Genomic DNA, 18,733 nt, shown 5'->3' with positions numbered 1-18,733 from the left:
TTTATTTTTGAGAGCGAGAGAGAGAGAGAGAGAGAGAGAAGAGAGGGAACAAGCACATGAGTGGAGGAGGGGAAGAGAGAGGGAGACACAGAATCTGGAAGCGGGCTCCAGACTCTGAGCTGTCAGCACAGAGCCCAAGGCGGGCCTTGAACTCCCAAGCCGTGAGATCATAACCTGAGCTGAAGTCGGTGCTTCACCAACTGAGCCACCCAGGGGCTCCTGAATTGACATACCTTAGATGTCACTTTGAGTCAAATGATCCACTACTAACTGAATTCTTTTTACCCCCTGCTTCAAATAAAACTCATTTTTTGTCTGAATTTACCCCAGTCTATTTGTGCAGATAGAGTCAAGGTCTAAGAAAAGGTGGTCCTACCTATAACTTAGGGGCAGAGGGCTGCTTAGTACGTTTAAAATTGTGTGATGCAGGTTTATGCATACACTCCTGAGCTGGCATTTATTTTATAGAAATTCTTCACTGTTTTCAACATTATACATCCAGAATGCCCCCAAATAACGCTACCTGAACCGAACCCTGTTCATGAATCTCACTCTTGTATTTCTTGATATAGGGAATATATGTGTGTTCAATTGATCTTAATAAGGTTTCATTAATTTACAGTGGAACTCCTACAGTATGTGATGCAGAAAAGAGCATATGCTATGTTTTCTCGGAATTTTGACTGAGTTTCCTCTTAGCCCCTTTGAATAAACAGTCAAGAGGCCTAATCTTTTGCAAAGAAAAGACTTTCCCTATTTACTGTTTGGCATAAATGATTGGGTTACAAAAATGATACATAAATATAATTTCAAAAGTAACATTTTCTCTATAAATACACTTTTAAGTTTCCATTATCTAAACAAGCATTTACAGGATTTATGTTGTACGTAAGGAAATGCATTATGTGTCATTTTAGACGTTCTCAGAATATTCGGAGATCTTTGGAAATTATAAAACAAATGTTTGGGACATAAAATACTCTGTAAACGCTTTAGACTATCATGGGGAAAAGAAAAGTTAGGTTTCCAAACTTACATTCTCATTATGCAGTAAATCATAAAGTATGTTCATGGTTATGTTCTTTTTCCTACAACATTTCATTGCAATTACACATTGTTTTTCAGGGGGGGAGAAAAAAGAGGGCTATTACAGGACTTCCATAAATTGGTTCTCTAACTAGATAATTATTTCTCTGGTACAAATGGCTTTAAAAAATTGTACCAGTTTCTGTTATCCACGTATATATTATCATTAATATTTCATCATAAAACAACCATAATTTCAAGTTTTTTAATGATCATAAATCAATATAACTATTAAATATCGAAGTATTTAATCACTGTAACTTGAAGCCTTATGTTGGCATTTTGAGTTACATTGAGTGGACACCATTTCATAGGTGTTCTTCGAAGGTTTCCAAGTAAACAGCATTTTCTGTTTCTTTGCGAGCGTGGATTTCATGCAAAATACAAAGTAAAATAATTTCAATGTTTAACTCCTGTTCCCAATGCAGCCAAAACCCGATGCAAATGATCTCCTCCAAATTCTCTTGAACAAGGGTTCATTTTCTCCACAAAATGTTTAGTTCTTGGGATCGAGAGCTGTCCCAGGACTGAACGGAGTGTCTTTCTCTCTCTCCACCACCCTTTTAGGAGTCCTGAGGATGACAGAATGTTCCTGATGGTTTCTGCTCAGCCCCCACATCCCCACGTGGTAGGTATCACGCATCATCAGGGCTGAGAAGAAACCTCTGTTGACAAATGTTTGTTAAAGCTGAATTAGACTTCGGGTCCAGTGCCAAAGTTTCAGAAAAGCCTTCTTCCTGGAGAACTCCTTGTCTGTTTCCTTCTCAGTGACTCAGAAAGGCCTTTTTCTGTGTCCTGCCCTCACTCTTCTGACTGGTCAGGACCTGAGCTCTGGGGCCATTTTTCTCACTCAGGTGTTAAGGGCTAACAAGAGTCCTGCCTTCTTATTGGCATCAGAGTGAACATCAAAGTCTCGGTATCAAAGGATGAAATCTCCAAAAGGGTTTTCTGGGAGCTTTAGGAGGCCCACCAAATGTTGTTTCAGGATACCATATTTCAGGTGGTAGCTTGTGGTCAGGAGTGCCTTCTTGGCTATGTCATCAGACAGAGCATCGGTTATTCACGATCGCAGATATTTTGATTTGGTGGTGGGCGTTGGGTTCCCCGCACCTGTTTCACTTAATTGTTTTTGAAACTATTAAGTTTGGAGATAAGTGTAATCCTCAGGCTCAAGTCCAACTGTACCATCTAGGAACGTGGGTTGAATGTGAGCTGTAACAAATCAACAACGGAAGAAAGGAAGAATTGAGAAGTTATTTCCCTCCCGACTCCAGGAGGTGTTGAAATACAACACTCCCCTCTCAGGGAGCCTACTGTGTACATCACAGTGCCTACTTTCCTCGTGGAAGGGAAGCGTCAAGCTGAATAAATGATTGCCCACTTCATAACATTAAATTATTCATATTAAATTGATGATATAACATGATTAATATTAAGTTATTAACTATGGAAAAGTTATTAGTAAAATATTATTTGAGAGTAATAATACCTGTCGACCGCATGTCAGATACCACACCAGGTACTCTACAAAATTCACTCCATTTTTAGAAGAATCCCATAACCTAAATGCAATTCACACATGAGAAAACCATATCTGAGAGAGGTTAAATGCCTTACCCGAAGACACACAGCTACTAACAGATCAGCTAGAGGTCTGTCTTGAAAACCCTGCTTCTGGCAATGACAGGGAGTCCTTGCAGTACTGGTGGGGGGTCCCTTGATAAAAAGACTGATGGCCAGGGGCAACTGGGTGGCTCACTCAGTTAAGCATCAACTCCTGATTTCAGCTCGGATCATGATCTCAGGGATCATGAGCTAAGCCCCGTGCCGGGCTCTACGCTGACAGCTCAGAGCCTGCTTGGGATTTTCTCTCTCCCTCTCTCTTTGCCCCATCCCCCTTGTGTGCTTTCTCTCTCTTTCTCTCTCTCTCTCTGTCTCTCTCCCTCCCTCTCTCAAAAATAAATAAACATTAAAAAAAAAGTGATATCCAAGGAGGTCCAACAAAACTAGCTTTAAAGAAATCTGGCAGTGTTCAGTAAAAGGCCGAGTGGATTCATCTTCTTGGTGTTATCCTCTCTCTGGCGTTTATGTATTTTTGGCATTGCTTACTTGTCCAGAGGTCAGAGGTCCTTTTGTTACCACTTTGGTGAAATCGGCCCCTCCACTTAGAGGTGGAAACGCTGGGATACTTGGCACTTTTTTAAAAGGTCTTTGCAAATTAAAAAGTAGCTCAAGTCTTTGTGGTATAGGCACTGTACAGGAGGGAAAAAAATGTATCCAAATTTTTGAAATACTGGATCACTATATTCATTACGCTTATAAGCACATATATTTTGACATGTCTTTTAATGGGTTCAAAATACTCTCAAATTCTTTTTTATTTTTTAGATTTTTTAAAAAAATTTTAGAGACAGCATGAGTGGGGTAGAGGGGCAGAGGGGCAGAGGGGGAGAGAGAGAGAAAGAGAGAGAGAGAATCTTAAACAGGTTCCATACTCAGCACTGAGCCCCATGCGAGGCTTAATCCCCCCCACCCTGGGATCACGACCTGGGCCAAAATCAAGAGTCAGATGCTGAATTGACTGAGCCACCCAGCCACCCCCAATACTCTTGAATTCTTACAGCATTTAGGAGGCTTGTTTTATTCTAAAGCCTAGCGAATTTATTTTAAAAGATGGTGGTCTTAGGTACTTTTTGAGATTATGGTATTCTATTGCATGCTCCTGACCCCAGTGGATTATTGATTTGTTGAAAATTCTTGTGTCTTCCAGTAAAGTGGTTCCAGGCTGAGGACAGACTGGACCATCATCTTTTATTCCACTTTTGCCCGATTTGGGGGCAGGAATCACGCCTCTTAGGTTAGAGACCTTTTCCTCTAAGTAGAGGAAACAGTTCAGTTTTCCAAGATAGCATTTCCCGCCTCTTGGTCTTCTAGGTTACTGGGTCGCTTTGGGGTCTGAAAAAGGAAAATGAGAAGAAAAAAAGGGGGAGTCACTGAATGTACCCCAGCCAACGGAGCCTCGCTTTCAGGCAGTCGGGGCTGGAAAGACCATGTTCAAAATTCAGTGCACGTATCCCAGGAGGCGAAAAACGGTGCGTGTTCTAGAAATGTTACTGTTTTTTAGGAAGGCAGGCAGTCCATTTTCCATTCCAACCACAGGTGCACGTAAAACGAAAACTAACTAAAACTTAAACTCTTGCGGAGAGGCAACCGGCAACTATTGTTTCAAAACGTTAATCGCTCTTTCCTCTTTCCAGTGGCTGTGCCAAATGGCCGGGACCAAATTCACCTTTCTTTTTCTATAAAACCCAGGGAAACACAACAAAGCATCTAGAAGTGAATCCCTTAAAGGGACTCCGTGTAGTTGTTTAAATAATTGATACATACACATAAGGGTACATCCTCCCGTCTGCATTACCGCCCCCCCCCCCTTACTTGCGTGAAAACAGTAGCTACAATAACTGACATCCACGTCCTCAGACTGTGACATTGCGGGTCTTTCACCGAGAAGCCAAAATACCTGGCGCCCGCGCAAGCTGTCCCTCTAGGCCACCCACCCACACAGCTGCGGCCCACGGCCTCGCCCGGCGAGCTCAAATAAAACTTGCCCATCTCATCAGCCCGCTGCGGAGTTTGCAAGGGTGCAGCTCTCCAGCCACGAAGGAGACACGATGCGCTGCGGTGGCCGACGACCCGAAACCGCAGCCGGGACCCCCTCGTTCCTCCACACCGCCCTACCCCCCCTCCCCTTGTTTGATCTAGGATTCCTTTTTCTGTTTTTCAGGGACAGAAGCGACTCCAGCAACCTTGGGGGTGTTGGTTATGAGTTTCTCCTTGAAACGCGTTCTGATTCCATTTTCCGTAACCCAGCTGGCGAGAAGCACGGCCCCTGGGTCCTCGGCACCCCGGCCGGCCACCACACCGCAGGAGCTGTCGGGGTGCGCGAGACGTGGGCGGGCGGTTGAAAAGACACCCAGCGGACACACCTCCACCCCGCGGGTTGCAGGTTGCGGGTCTTTGTCCGCTCGCCTTTCCGCGGGGGCCGCGCACTCCCGCGCCTGGCCGGCAGGTGGCGCGGTTGCCTCATGATGAGCCGCTGCCTGCGCAGGGAAAGGCGCTGCCACCTCCCCGCGGTCGCCCACCCGCTGGGACCCAGGCTCCGGAGAAAATCCCGGTCCTACCCTGGAGGTTGACAGAGGAGGCGCGGCCTGGGGGAGGGAAGAAGGAGGCTTCAACGGGAACCGGGGTCCCTTTAAAGGTCCGGAGGAACGCACCGAGTCGCTTCGGGGGGCCCGTCCCGGGGCCGCCCGCTGCGTTACAGTCGCCGGGCGGCGCTCGGATGGTTGCGCCCGCAGCCGGGACATCTGGGAACAGACCGAGGCCCAAGTGGGGCCTGCGTTCCCCCAAAGGTCGACAGTGACACTCGCGGGCCGGGGCAGGGGCAGCTGCGAGGATTTGCGCCGCCTCTGCAGCCCTCCACTGGCCCCCGGGCGCGGAGAGCGGTGCGGAGCAGCGGCCGGCAGCCGTCGGAGCGCAGAGCTGCAGCGGCCGCGCCAGGCAGCCTCCGCGTCCCCACCTGCGTGGTCTGGGCAGCAGCAGGCACCCCCGCTCCCGCTTGAAGCCCTTCGCTTGTGCCCCGGCGCTCCGGACTGACGAGGCCTGGTCCCAGGGACGACCCCCCGGGTAACACGCAGTCGGTTCCCTGCAGCTCAGGCCAGGCCCTCTCCGGGCGTCCTGCGGCGATGGGAAGTCCTGTCCCGGCCAGGGCGAGACCCGCTGCGTGAACGCCAGGTGCAACCAGAGGGCTCTTCTCCGTTGCTCAGAAGTCACTGGTTCCGTCTCTGGAGACGGTGACTGAGCCATGCCTCCCGCCGGGAGCTGCCCTGGACGTTGGGGACCGATGGGGTCTCTGCTGTCCAGGCAGCTGGGGAACCAGGGAAGAGAGAGATAATCAAGCCACAGAACTCCCCCAAAGAGCATTCATCTGGAGACGCGCCGTAAAGACACAAACGGGGCAGGGTAGCAGAGGGTGCCAGGGGCCGTGCGCCAGACCGGGCGCTCGAGACGCGAACGCTCCGACCCTCAGAAAAAAAGCGACAGCAAAGCGGCAGGGTCAACTTTATACTTATTTTATTGCAGTAAAAGAACCTTTTCCTCCATCTCAAACCGCCCGTGGCGGGGGGAGAGGGGGTTGCCAATCTTCATCGGATCCCCCCCACCGCGCCCCCCACCCCCAGTCGATTCAGTCTTCGAAGCTCCTTCCACTGCTCTGGGACTGGACCCCTGGGGCGACGTCCAGGGACCAGGCCGTCTCCCTCCGGTGGGGGCGCGAACCTGGCAGAGCTGGGGCCCCGAGGCCCCGGGAGACAGCGCGCCCCGCGGAGCCCGGAGGGGGCGGGGCCTCGGGGCGGGCTCTGCTCAGTGGGGCGGGGCCAGACCGCCCCGTCTACACCACTATTGGCCGCGGGCCCCGGACTGGCGGGTGAACGTCACGGGCTGGGCCCACCCCCTTGGCAATGTCTTCAGCCTGCTGCACTCCTAACTTAAGCATTTATTCCACTGGGATAGAAGCGGCAGGAGCAGCGTTGGCACCGGCGAACCATGGCTGGGATTTTCTATTTCGTCCTCTTTTCCTTTCTCTTTGGGATTTGCGACGCTGTCACCGGTTCCAGGGTGTACCCCGCGAATGAAGGTAAGAGCGAGGCGGTCCTTCTGCGGTCCCGGGCAAAGAGGTGGATCTGCGGGCGAATGATCCCCGGGAGCGCGAGGCCGGAGGGTGTGAGGGGATCCTGGCGTGAGTGGCGCACCCCCACTTCGGAGAAGGGGACCAGGACGAGGGGATCCGCGAGGAGGAGGGGGGAAGCTGCCGGGCAGCCTGCCCCGGGAGGTGACCGTGCATTCGGCGGAGCTACCCAAGTTTGTAGCGAAAGGACAAAGTTTATCAGCATCCGCCAGCGAGGCGAGCTCCAGGCGCCCCAGGGGATACACGGGAGCTAACACCAGGATTAAAAAAAAAAAAAAAAAAAAAAAAAATGGACCTACCACCGTTCCCAACCCAGCCCCGGTCAAGGGGGGACGCAAGCCTGGAACCAAGTGAGTGCTTGGTGCTCCAGGGTTCTTGCGAAAGCCTTGGAGCTCAGGTTTCTGCAAAGTTTCCCGAGCCCTGGGCTTCTCAGGACCCGGCTGCGGGGCCTCAGCTGCACAGCGGTCGTGGCGCCGCTCGCAGGTCGCCAGTGACCTGATTTCTGTAGCGCCCGGCGTCAGACACCTTTCTCCCCGCTGGGCCGCGCGCTCCGGGTGCGCGATCGCTGGCCTAAGGGCGCCCATGCTCTTCAGATAACCCCGCAGACCCCGGGAGCCCGCTGGCAAGTTGAACGTACTAGTTTTCGGGTTTTGCCCCCAGAACTATACACTGGGTTAGTTTGGATGGAATGTGCGAGACCGACCGGACCCGTCTGGGTGTATTTTCCGCGCGTCTCTTCGGACGTGCTGGAAAGATTGTATCCGTGTAGGAGAGGTGGAGGTTGATCATTTAGTTTCTGATGATCTCAGAGAAAGGCGAATTGAATGCGTGTGTGTGTGTGTGTGTGTGTGTGTGTGTGTGTGTATGCGCGCGCGCACAAATGCGTGTGTGTGGGTGCGCGGGTGCCCGCGTGGACGCGGACGATTGTGTGTGCCTATGCGTGAGTGTCCTGATTGTGTGCGCCTGTGCTCGGTGCTGCTTGTGTTCAAGTCAGCGTGCATCTAGCCTTGCACCCGTCTCGTCGCCTCTTGCACACACACCCCCGCCCCCCGCTGCCTCCCCCAGCCATCTATCCATCCATCCATCCATCCATCCATCCATCTATTCATCCGTCCATCTCTCCAGAATCCGTCCACGCGTCCCTGCGCAATCTATCATTTTTCCTGTTCCGAAGGAGGGAGCCAAAAACCAACTTAGCCTTGGCTGGGCATCCGGTACCCAGGAGCTCGCCAGACGGAGGCGAGATTCGGAGAGATTCGCACACCTGCCTACAGACACTGTTTGGAGGAAAGGGGCGCCCTCCCACCCTCTCGATCTCCTCCCTTCTTCCTTACTGGCTTCTGGTGCCATCGTGGTCGCTGAGGCCCCTCGATCCCCAGGGTCATTCCTTTTAGGGGAAGCATGGATCTCGCTTTCTCTTGACTACTTCGCACACTTGTTAGGACGTCCCTCAAGACCTCTCTGGCACCAGACGTAACAGAGATTTTTTTTTTCTTTTTTCTTTCCTCTTTTTTTTCTTTTTCTTTCCCCTTTTCTTGTTTTTTCTTTTGGAGGCAAAACTTGGGAGCGCTAGACAAAAACGGTGTTGATGGAGCTGTAGACTGATGTAGAACGAAGGGGGGGTGGTATCTCCCCTCCCCCTCCGGCCGCTCCTCCCCCTTAAAAATTAATTCATTTTGTTGCTTTTTATTCCCATCACGTTTCCTTTTCTCCCTTTTACCCTCCCTTTCTACTCCCTCCCTTTTTTTGTAAATTGGGTCTTATTGTTCCCTTTGTGTCCCTAATCCACCTTACATAAATCCAAATGGATGTAGCGGGCTTTTCTCTAGGGACCCAGAAGAGGGAATGAGGAGGGGGGGGGGGGCGCAACTCCGGGCGGGAGCGACCCAGGGTAGGGCTCTACATTTTAAAATAATTAAGAGACCCTAGGAATTCTGGTTCCTCGGGAAAACCGGGAGAAAGCACTGATTTGAAGCCCTTTGACTTGGGGATGAAACAGGGAAGGTGGGCAGAATTCAGGGGCCTGGCAGTGAGATGGTGAATCGGAGTGCCCAGGAGCAAGGTTGCGGGCTCCCTATTCCCACCCCTCCCCCAGCCTAAAGAGCCAGCCTCACCGATCAAATTAATAACCCGGGGGTTCCTTTGAGATGGGCCTTTCGACCCCCAGGCCTGCAGATCTCGGTGGGAAAGGGAATGTGGAGAGGTTAAGAATCCATTGTGTCCTTTTCAGTGTCCTCCGTGCCTAGGACATTTCCAGCCTGGGTGGGGTGCAGCCGCTCTGTGGCCTTCCCACCCCCGCATCCCCCACCCTCTTAGGTCCAGCACAAGGACGCTGAATCTGTTAGACGGCACTCCCTCACCTAAAATTCAAACCAGTGATGTCCTTCTAGGCTGAGGAGAAGTCTCTGGTTGTCCTCCAAAAGACCCGGGGAAGAGAATATTCCAGTGTGTTTGCATTTTAATCCTACAGGTCTGCCATTACCCCTCTCTGAAACTTCCATATTTAAAAAAAAAAAAAAGAGCGGATACCACATCCGGGGCCTCTTTCTTTGGTGGGGGAGGGAGAAAAGAAATGATAGAGAGAGCCTTTTCATGACCCTTTGAGTACTCTCTGTTAGAATTCACTTGATGATGAGTTATGTGGTCATCTGAAACTTGCAAAAACAAATAACTCTAGTAGATACCAGACAGAGATGAATGCAGGTTTTGCTCTGGAGTGTAACTGCCCTACATAGATATATTTATTTTTTGAATTGTACTTGAGATTCTCTATTCATCCTTTTTCGAAAATGAATCAACTCAGTCCTGGGATGGAATTTTAAATGCTAAGCAAGTTAAATAAATAAGAACGTGCAGATTTAAAGAGGGGAGAAGATCAAGTAAGTAATGATTATTTACATAAGTGAGACCAAGTTTAGGTTTTGATCAGAGTTGGATATGCACACCCTCAGCACATATGGAAACGCTCAGGCAAATGGTTTTTGTAGTATTGGGTTTTTTTGCCATTGGAAATTAATCCATTTTTTTTTTCTTTGTTTTCTTGCAGTTACCTTATTGGATTCCAGGTCTGTTCAGGGAGAACTTGGGTGGATAGCGAGCCCTCTGGAAGGAGGGGTAAGTTCCGAGTTGCTCTCTGATCCAAAGGGTAAAAAGGAGTGATTAGCAACTTTCTGAGAGTCCTAATGGCTTGATTCTTGTTGATTGTGGCGAGGGGGTCAGATTTCCACCATGGCCTATGAAGTGAATTACGCTTTGTTGGAGAAATCCTATACTCCCTTTGGATGGCTCTGTCATAGAAGAAGTAGAAACCAAAAGGGCAGAAAGGGGTTTCAAAATTAGGAGATTGGTGGAGGCATAGACTTAGATGCCTATTTAAAACTAAAATACCCTCAAGAAATACAATCCAGGGACCAAATTAGAATTCGTGCCTATTAATGTGATGGCCATGAAGTCCCGACAGGGTTCATTTCAGAGCAATTGTTCTGTTTCCAGATGAGGAAAATGCATAAGTAAAGATACCAGGGAGAAAACATTTTCTGATTGCAGCAGGTACAGGTTTAGTTCTATGTGTAAGCAACGGGGTGGGGGTGGGGGTGGGGGGTGATGGGGATGGTCCTTACCTTGCTATCTGCAGCTCTCTTGCACACAAAGAGAAAGACCTATGAACTTGTGCCAGAGGCACAATATATGCAGAAACAAACAAACAAATGAATGAACCAAAACAACAACAACAACCAGCTTTTGAATTGTTGGTGCTGAATGTGGAAAGTTTAAATATTTGGAATCTTGAATCTTTGGGAAAGGGGAAGCTAGAAGATAAAGTATGAGAGAGTTCATCACTGCTCATTTCTTCTCAAATGTGCCATCCCTGCCTCCTGAAGATTTAAGACCACAGTTAGGTCAATGGCCACATCTTCCCCCTCCGCCCTTCAGAACAGGTCAGAATGCATCAGCTTTGGAAAGAAATCCATTTAGCATGTTAACTCTGGCTTCTGCCAAATTTAAAGTAATTCTCAAATCCTTTAAAAATTAAGTAGATCATTCTACTTTTATATGCTTGATAATCTATGACAGAGTCAGTTGATTAAAAACAATGGAGGTGAAAGAGAGGGAGTGTTTAGCAGGCAAAAGCCCTAAGGCCACCTCCCGGTATGGTACCTCACACCACCTGTCCACTGAATCAACAATAAAGGATGAAAAAAGTAAAGATTCACAGAAACTTGTAAAAGGCGGGCTTCAAAAATAAGGCAAGAGGGGCGCCTGGGTGGCGCAGTCGGTTAAGCGTCCGACTTCAGTCAGGTCACGATCTCGCGGTCCGTGAGTTCAAGCCCCGCGTCGGGCTCTGGGCTGATGGCTCAGAGCCTGGAGCCTGTTTCCGATTCTGTGTCTCCCTCTCTCTCTGCCCCTCCCCCGTTCATGCTGTGTCTCTCTCTGTCCCAAAAATAAATAAACGTTGAAAAAAAAAAAAAAATAAGGCAAGAAAGTAGTAAGGCAAATGGAGACTCTTAGGCGTCTTTTTTCCAAAAGAGGTCGTGTAATCCACATGAAATAAACCGGAGGTCGCCTTGCCTTCCTGTTTATCCGCCTGAACTTGACTGCACTGGGTTGGCTCTCTGCTGAAAAATTCTAGTCGGGCCTCAAAACCATTTTTTTAAAGGGAGGGAGAGTGATTGGCAGGCCTCCGGCAGTGTAGACAGGCTGTATTCACTGCTGATTGCAGGCAATTGCCCTCATCCTTTGAATGCGAAGAAAGGTACAGCTTTATCTTGTGAGAGTCAGCCTCTTGTTAATCCTATACCCTGGAAAGGTCACTGATTCAGGGAGGCTTTCCCATGCTGTACCAGGAGGATAGCTCTGCAGGTTGACTGTATTAGAACTGCTAGCAAAATTGAGGATGGAACGCATCAGTACTTTGAAAATTTAATGAGCCTTATTTTCTTACTGGCCACTCTCAAGTTTGAAGGGAGAAGGCATCGAATATGATTTTGGACCTGCCTTGCTACACTAAATATACATGTGATCTGTTTAAACGCAAGGAATGACACATTTCTGAGTACAGCCTATGGTCTATCTAGTTTCTGGAAAGCTTTTACCGCAACTTAATATGCTGTAGACATCCCACATCCTGCACCCACCCCCCAACTGCTGAAAGGACACCTGCTCACTTTTTCTAAACACAAAACTTCTTTCGGTCGTCTTGAAGTCTCTTAAAATAATACTGTGCGTATATAGCTGATTGTGTACAACCCAGAACTTTTTATGGACCTAATGTGGACTTCTGAATGCAGAATGTAGTTGTTTTTTTTTGTTTGTTTGTTTTTTTGTTTCCCCCTCTCCTTAAGTATTAGGGGTGTAACATTTTAGATATTATTGCAAGGGGCTGGAAATGACATTTTGTTTATGTATAATAGAATTAGTCATTCCAAAATATATAGTAGCCATTGAGAAATTATGTGCCGAATTATAAAGTCTCATTAATCTGTAGATCTTGTAATTTAAGAAGACTTTTTCAGGCTTAGAATGAAGGTATGAATTGGATTATCTACCAAGCATGGATGGATTGGCTTTAAAAAGTTCTTTCTAGCTAAACATAAAAGCACATTTGTATCTTTTGGTTATTCTGAAATTTCTACCTGTAGGGAGAACGGCTTATATCTTTCTTGGCTGGAAACTTGGGATCACGGTTTGGTCTATAAGTGTTGTCCTTTATTTGTTGTTATTGTTATTTTTAAAGAGGAAGGGAAAACTTAATACCACAGAGTCAGATATGAAATATAGTCAGAGACAACTCCCTGTTCTCTTTTTTTTCTGTAAGAACGACTAAGCAGAACATAGAATAATTGAAAGGAATGGCTCCTGATGGCAACATTGTAGCAAAAACCTAATTTCTTGGGAGCGGTCCTTTAAAGGAGCATATTGAGTTTCTGATACTGATTGTAAAATACAAAACTAAGGCCGAGATCTGTCATTGTTCTGGTGAATTGATCAATGTGTTTAGACAATTAAGGTCAGGCTGGAAAATTCACATTAGACCCAAACTATCCTGTATGAACTCTATGGAGATATCCCTGTGTGCTTTCATTTACATTGATAAATGTGTTTTTCCATATTCCCTTTGTTCTGAGATGAGAAGCATGCTGAGTAGGGTTTTTTTGAAGGTGGAGATCTATTTTTGGATTTACATGAATTTCCCCAAATAAGTAAATTACTGGTGATTTATTGCTTAGCGGATAAAAAGAAATTTTAATCACCACAGGGCACTTATCCCTCCCAGTTCCAACTTTCATAATGGTCGCAGATGAAAGGGATACAGAATTTTATGCAGTGTGGCCCTTCACAGAGTAACATTTCCATCCATTAATAGTTTTCCAATGCACAGATGGAAAACCCGTTAAAAGATACATTATGGTTGTACGTACTTCATTGGATTGAATGGAGCTTTAAGTGGAGCTATTATGGAATATGAATTTTTTTAAACTATCTTTTTTTTCTTCTAATTATATTCATGTGTTAGATACTTAAGCTGATTTATACCAGATCTATATAAATGCATCACTGTAGATATTAGGGAAGAATTGGAGGCTTCCTGCTAGCCCTCTAGAAGCCCCCAAACAATCTTGCTGCTCTTAGGATTATTTTTAAAAGCTGTGGCAAGAGTGAAATTACTACTCTAGTCACAGTGAGTTCAGACTGTCCCACCAGTAGAATCTTTATGTGAGGAAGTCGATTGCAAAGAAAACCCTAAAAGCCTTCTTTAATTTTCTTGGGCTTTCAATCATAGATACCGCCTACTACTTTATTTTCAATGTCCACAGAATATTTGGAAGAGGCATATGTGCGTTCTTGTTTCCTTACGGGTATGTGTTTTAAAAATAAGAATACGTATATAAAAATCAGAATATACATAATTCATTGAATCCATTGCTCTGCAAAGGTGTCTCATTGTTATGAATGACAGTGGATTTGAGAAATCCAACCATAAAGTTTGCTCTCTGTCTTCCCAGGATTACCAAAACCAGAAGAGTGAGATTTTCTTTACCTCTTTAAAGAATAGAGACGGTGCCAAAAAAAAAAAAAAAAAAAAAAAAAAAAAAAATCGACTGACATTTTTTTTTTTAGGTATTAGAGAGCAAAGTTCTGACAGGAGCACCACTAATTAACTGATAATTGTCTTCCTTTGGCAAGCTTCTTTCTTCCTGCTCTTAATTTGCAGGTCTCTGCTCAGTTGTTGAAACAATACACATACTAGTTTTTCATTTACGAGTAAATTTGAACTGTTGCCACTTGAAATTGTAGCTGTTGTAATAGGTGAATTTGAGGTTGTTAGACCACCACAAGGAGCTGCTAGTGAACTCATAAGCAATAAATCTACCAATGCCTCTGGATTTTTGGCAAAAGAAGGAAACAACCACAAACACACACACACACACACACACACACAAACCAGAAAACAAAAAACAAAAAAAATACTTCCCCAATAAAATGTTGTCTTGTCTCCCATAAGACGTTTCATTAGTGAGGGTTGATGCTCAGGAGTTTGCTTCCTCACTGGAACAGAAATCATCACTGTCCTGCGAGGGTAAAACGGAATGGACAAATCACTGTATGATGACATTTTGTAATTGATACATTTCCTCTGGATCTTTGCAGTGGGAGGAAGTGAGCATAATGGATGAAAAAAATACACCAATCCGAACCTACCAAGTGTGCAATGTGATGGAACCCAGTCAGAATAACTGGCTACGAACTGATTGGATCACCCGAGAAGGGGCTCAGAGGGTGTACATTGAGATCAAGTTCACCTTGAGAGACTGCAACAGTCTTCCGGGTGTCATGGGGACTTGCAAGGAGACGTTTAACCTGTACTACTACGAATCGGACAATGACAAAGAGCGTTTCATCCGAGAGAGCCAGTTTGCCAAGATTGACACCATTGCGGCCGATGAGAGCTTCACCCAAGTGGACATTGGTGACAGAATCATGAAGCTGAACACTGAGATCCGGGATGTAGGGCCACTGAGCAAAAAGGGGTTTTACCTGGCTTTTCAGGATGTGGGGGCCTGCATTGCCCTGGTATCGGTCCGCGTGTTCTATAAGAAGTGTCCGCTCACCGTTCGCAACCTGGCCCAGTTTCCAGACACCATCACGGGGGCTGATACGTCTTCCCTGGTGGAAGTTCGAGGCTCCTGTGTCAACAACTCAGAAGAAAAGGATGTGCCAAAAATGTACTGTGGGGCAGATGGTGAGTGGCTGGTACCCATTGGCAACTGCCTATGCAATGCTGGGCATGAAGAGTGGAATGGAGAATGCCAAGGTAAGGAGAGCCATATTGTACTTTTCATTAGGGCTTAGTGCACGTAATTAAATCAGAGATGAGACTAAATGGAGTAAAGCCAGTAATTAGCAGCCCCTGTGGGATGTGGTGGGACAGAGGGGTCTAATGAGTAAGTGCTATAGCTCCAGGTGGCAAGGCTAAGACATTTCTAATACTGACAAAATAAATGATGCTGTGTAATCAGCAGAAGGCCAAACACATTTGCTAACAGGCACTTAGATCTGAACTGGCTTGATGTGCCCTCTGAAATGTAAATGAACAAGTGGAAGAAACAGACTCGATTGATCCTTACTTTAAGCAGGCAGACACGTTTTCAAACCATAGTTTTGCTGTCTACAGACCTGGGAAAATGGCAGCAATGGTTAAATATCTCTCGTCGCGTATGTATGTACAGGAACGACTTTACTGTGACATTAGGATCGCATTCTTGCAATTCCCTCCCACTGATTAAAATCGAGCTGTGTGAAGAAAGTCCAGTTTTTCCTGTCTCATGGGCCAGTGTAGACGAGTGGAGTGGAGTATAGACAAAATGGAGTGACAGAATTTCAAGTACACTCTGTTCCACCGAGCACCCATTGATAGGGTCTGCAAGTGACATTAATCTTGATGAAAGACCTCTTGATTTCCCCGAGGAGGTGATAAAGAGCTAATGAGAGTCTTATTTGATCTGTATGGTCGGAAGCCATAGTAAATTGTGATCCATTTTGGTTGTTGAGTTTTTGAAGAAATCGAGACTTTTTTTCTATCACGTTAATTACTACTTATCATATTACCAAGACGATTTTCTTTCCTGAAGTTTAGTGTATGCAATTCTTCCTTCCCTTATTTCTCCTTCCTGGGGAGTTTTTGTAAAAGAGTTTTCTTTGCAGCGGCTTTGTTTCTGAGCAGGGGGATGAAAAAAGTTCATATTTAGATGGATTGCTCATGTTATGTGTGGATTAAGGCTTAAAAAACTCAGTCATGCCTAGCGTTGTTATTTTTGCTTGATGTTTTATTTTTAGTGGTTATCAATAGTCTGCTGCCACCAATCTTATGGTTACTGCTAAACAGTGTAACTCTGGTCCCGACTATGGAACGGATCCGATTAATCTTTTCTCAGGGTGACTGTTGAGCTGTAGACTGATTGCCACATGGTTCATCTGATTCGGTGATTAAAGACCCCGCAATAACTGACTGCCAAACAATTTGTCTGGCATTTCAACCATCTTAATGACAGGGTGGGATTAGCCATGGGACAATCCACTTGACTGACTGGAAATCAACAGTTATAACCTCAAGAAAGTTGCATTTTTGGTAATTTGATGTCATAGGTTATGCATTTTTCTCCTTTATACTTTATGCTGTTTTAAAGTGGCATTCCTGATTTGCTAGTTATTTCTAGGAGTAGCTAACAAGGAATGTCATAAATCCATCGTAACTAAAACAATAAAGGCTGGCTACCTTTTCTGTTGACCCAGAGTGAAAAGGTAAACTTGTAAATTTGAAAACTTTTAGGTTGGTTGTTAAAGTTGTTTGTTTGTTTGCTTACAACGATTAATTTCTTGGTCACTGTGTTGGCTCTTGACTTAGCAGCTACTAGATCGGCTCTACCAAATTGAAACCCTGAAGTATATTCCGGTAGGGGTATTAGAACATATACGAGAGCATTGTTATTGGCACCTAGATTGCAATCATCATAGCAGGAACAGTGACGTGAACAGGACAATGACACCGCATCACATCTAGAGTAAATTATTCTGCCTCTTCGATTTTTGAAACACAGGACTTGCACGTCTTCCCATGTCAAGATTCTTATATATATTTAAAAGAAAAAAAAAACCACCATTGTCTTCCATTTCCTGCTCTGGCATTAGGACATCTCTGTATCTAATGTCATTGATTTTCAATTGTCACAGAGCCCAGTAACTCATACATTGCTACCCTGTGAAAGTCCTTGACAGCTTTACAGCCCAAATTAGAAGAAGAAGAGAAAAAGATGGAGGGGGAAGTGAATGTAAAGGCAATTGAACATTTTAGTGGTTTGCTTTATGGAAATAATCTTGGGAATCCAGTTAATCATATGGTTCATGGGAAGGGTGGGGCTCCGTGTTTTAGGTCCAGTCCATTTCTAAGCAAACACAAGGCCAGATATTTAATGGAAGGGGAGGTTGGGGCCTTTTTTTTTTTCCTTTTGAATCTTTATTGTTCTCACTCTGGTATTTTCTTTGCTGCTCATAAAATGGTTAACTCTTTCAAGAAGACGTTTTTGACCAAAATCTTGCACGTTGTTTGTTTGTTTGTTTGTTTTTAATACTACCAGGGAGGCTTGCTGATGCATTTAGGGAGGAAGGAAAAACTTGAATGGCAAGATTCTTCAGATCCAAACTTGAGTGAAACTTTTTAAAGATGACTCAAGCCTGTAAAAATCTTAACAGTAATAAAAATAGTCATCTCCATCCTTGACGTCATTACTGGGACGCATCCAGGTAGAGCAGAGAGAGCACTGAGACAAAGAAATGTGTCTCAGTGTGGTCACTTAACTGTGTGACCTTGAGCCCGTTTCTCAAGCCCTCTGAGCTTTGTTTCTTCATCTGTAAAATGGGTTGACGATAACTCTACTTAGCTTGTAGTCATCGATGAGGACACAGTGATGTAGGAGTAGTAAAAGTCACCTTGTAGACCATAAAGCATTAAGCCCATGTTAATGCTAGCAAGTTTTTGATCACTGGCTCTTCCCAAAGCTGTGGACGTTTAAGGGTATTGAGTTGGAAAAGTAAAAGAGAAACTCAATCTCCCAGCCACTCGGGGACGTCAAGGCCAAAGATAGGAAGGAAGCAGGGCCCTTGCCTTAACCAACAATAATGTCTATTTTCACACTTCATGTCGAAAATGATATCTGGAGGGTGTCATTTGATCTCTCCCCTGCAGGAAAGAGAGCTGTCCTTTGAGTGAGAGGAAAGTGATTTGGGGGCGGGACAAGAAAGACCAGGGTTGCAAAGAGAGCTTTAGGAGGGATATAAAGGGGGAACTGGCAGCCTTCAGAACTCTGGCAACAGGTTCCTCCCCAATTGTCTTTCCAGTGGGCCTACTGTTGCAGGCCCACTAAAGCAGGTGAAAGGTCACCCGCTTCCTCATCCATCTTCCCTGGGGTCCAGGGGGTCAGAGTGAAGACGGATTTAGGTCTTACATGTTTGACAAAGGATCCTTGGACAAAAATGGCCGGGGGGGGGGTGCCGGGGGGGTGCTGTTGTTTGAATCTAAGCCTCATCATCTGCTGGAGTCCTCAAGGGACTTTGGGGACAGAACGACACTTCCTCTTGGCGTTCTTACCCCCAAGCAATCCATGCTCATGGAGTCCTCCAGGGACGCTGGGGACAGTTGGGGACAGAACGACACTTCCTCCTCCGGGAGAACCTACCCCTGGCTGGCTTCGGCAGTGGTGTGAACTTGCCTCGTGATTGGCCGCAGAGGACAAGTAAGTTCTAGTTTGTCTGGTGGCCGGGTCTCCTCAGGCTGTTGGAAGAAGGAAAAGAAAATATACACCTTGGACCACCCCCCACCTCCCCGCAGAGCCCCACATGTACCCCCCA

At 46.2% G+C, this 18,733-nt stretch overlaps 2 protein-coding genes across 6 annotated transcripts in view; one reads left to right on the top strand and one right to left on the bottom strand.

Moving 5' to 3' along the window:
* Positions 1–3,966: 3,966 nt before the first annotated feature.
* Positions 3,967–5,986, bottom strand: LOC123599527. Its single transcript, XM_045481429.1, has 2 exons — positions 5,268–5,986; positions 3,967–4,041 (listed from the first exon to the last, which is right to left on the bottom strand). The coding sequence occupies exons 1-2, from the start codon at positions 5,947–5,949 to the stop codon at positions 4,022–4,024; spliced, it is 702 nt and encodes a 233-aa protein (XP_045337385.1). The 5' UTR covers positions 5,950–5,986; the 3' UTR covers positions 3,967–4,021.
* A 572-nt stretch (positions 5,987–6,558) lies between these two features.
* The window catches only part of EPHA4 (EPH receptor A4), a 152,230-nt gene continuing 140,055 nt past the window's right edge, over positions 6,559–18,733 (top strand). For 2 of the 5 annotated variants that reach the window (XM_045481427.1, XM_045481426.1), the window contains exons 1-3: positions 6,559–6,778; positions 9,876–9,943; positions 14,480–15,143. In XM_045481427.1, the coding sequence (XP_045337383.1) occupies positions 6,688–6,778; positions 9,876–9,943; positions 14,480–15,143 (823 nt within the window). In that variant the 5' untranslated portion in view covers positions 6,559–6,687. The remainder of the gene's footprint in view (positions 6,779–9,875; positions 9,944–14,479; positions 15,144–18,733) is intronic. The other 3 variants (XM_045481425.1, XM_045481428.1, XM_045481424.1) reach the window with 3 other exon arrangements.

This window comes from Leopardus geoffroyi, chromosome C1 (assembly GCF_018350155.1).
Source record: "Leopardus geoffroyi isolate Oge1 chromosome C1, O.geoffroyi_Oge1_pat1.0, whole genome shotgun sequence".
In the NCBI taxonomy this organism is placed as follows: Eukaryota; Metazoa; Chordata; class Mammalia; order Carnivora; family Felidae; genus Leopardus; species Leopardus geoffroyi.
The sequence above is the reverse complement of the archived record's forward strand: the minus strand, read 5'-3'. Positions and strand labels throughout refer to the sequence as shown.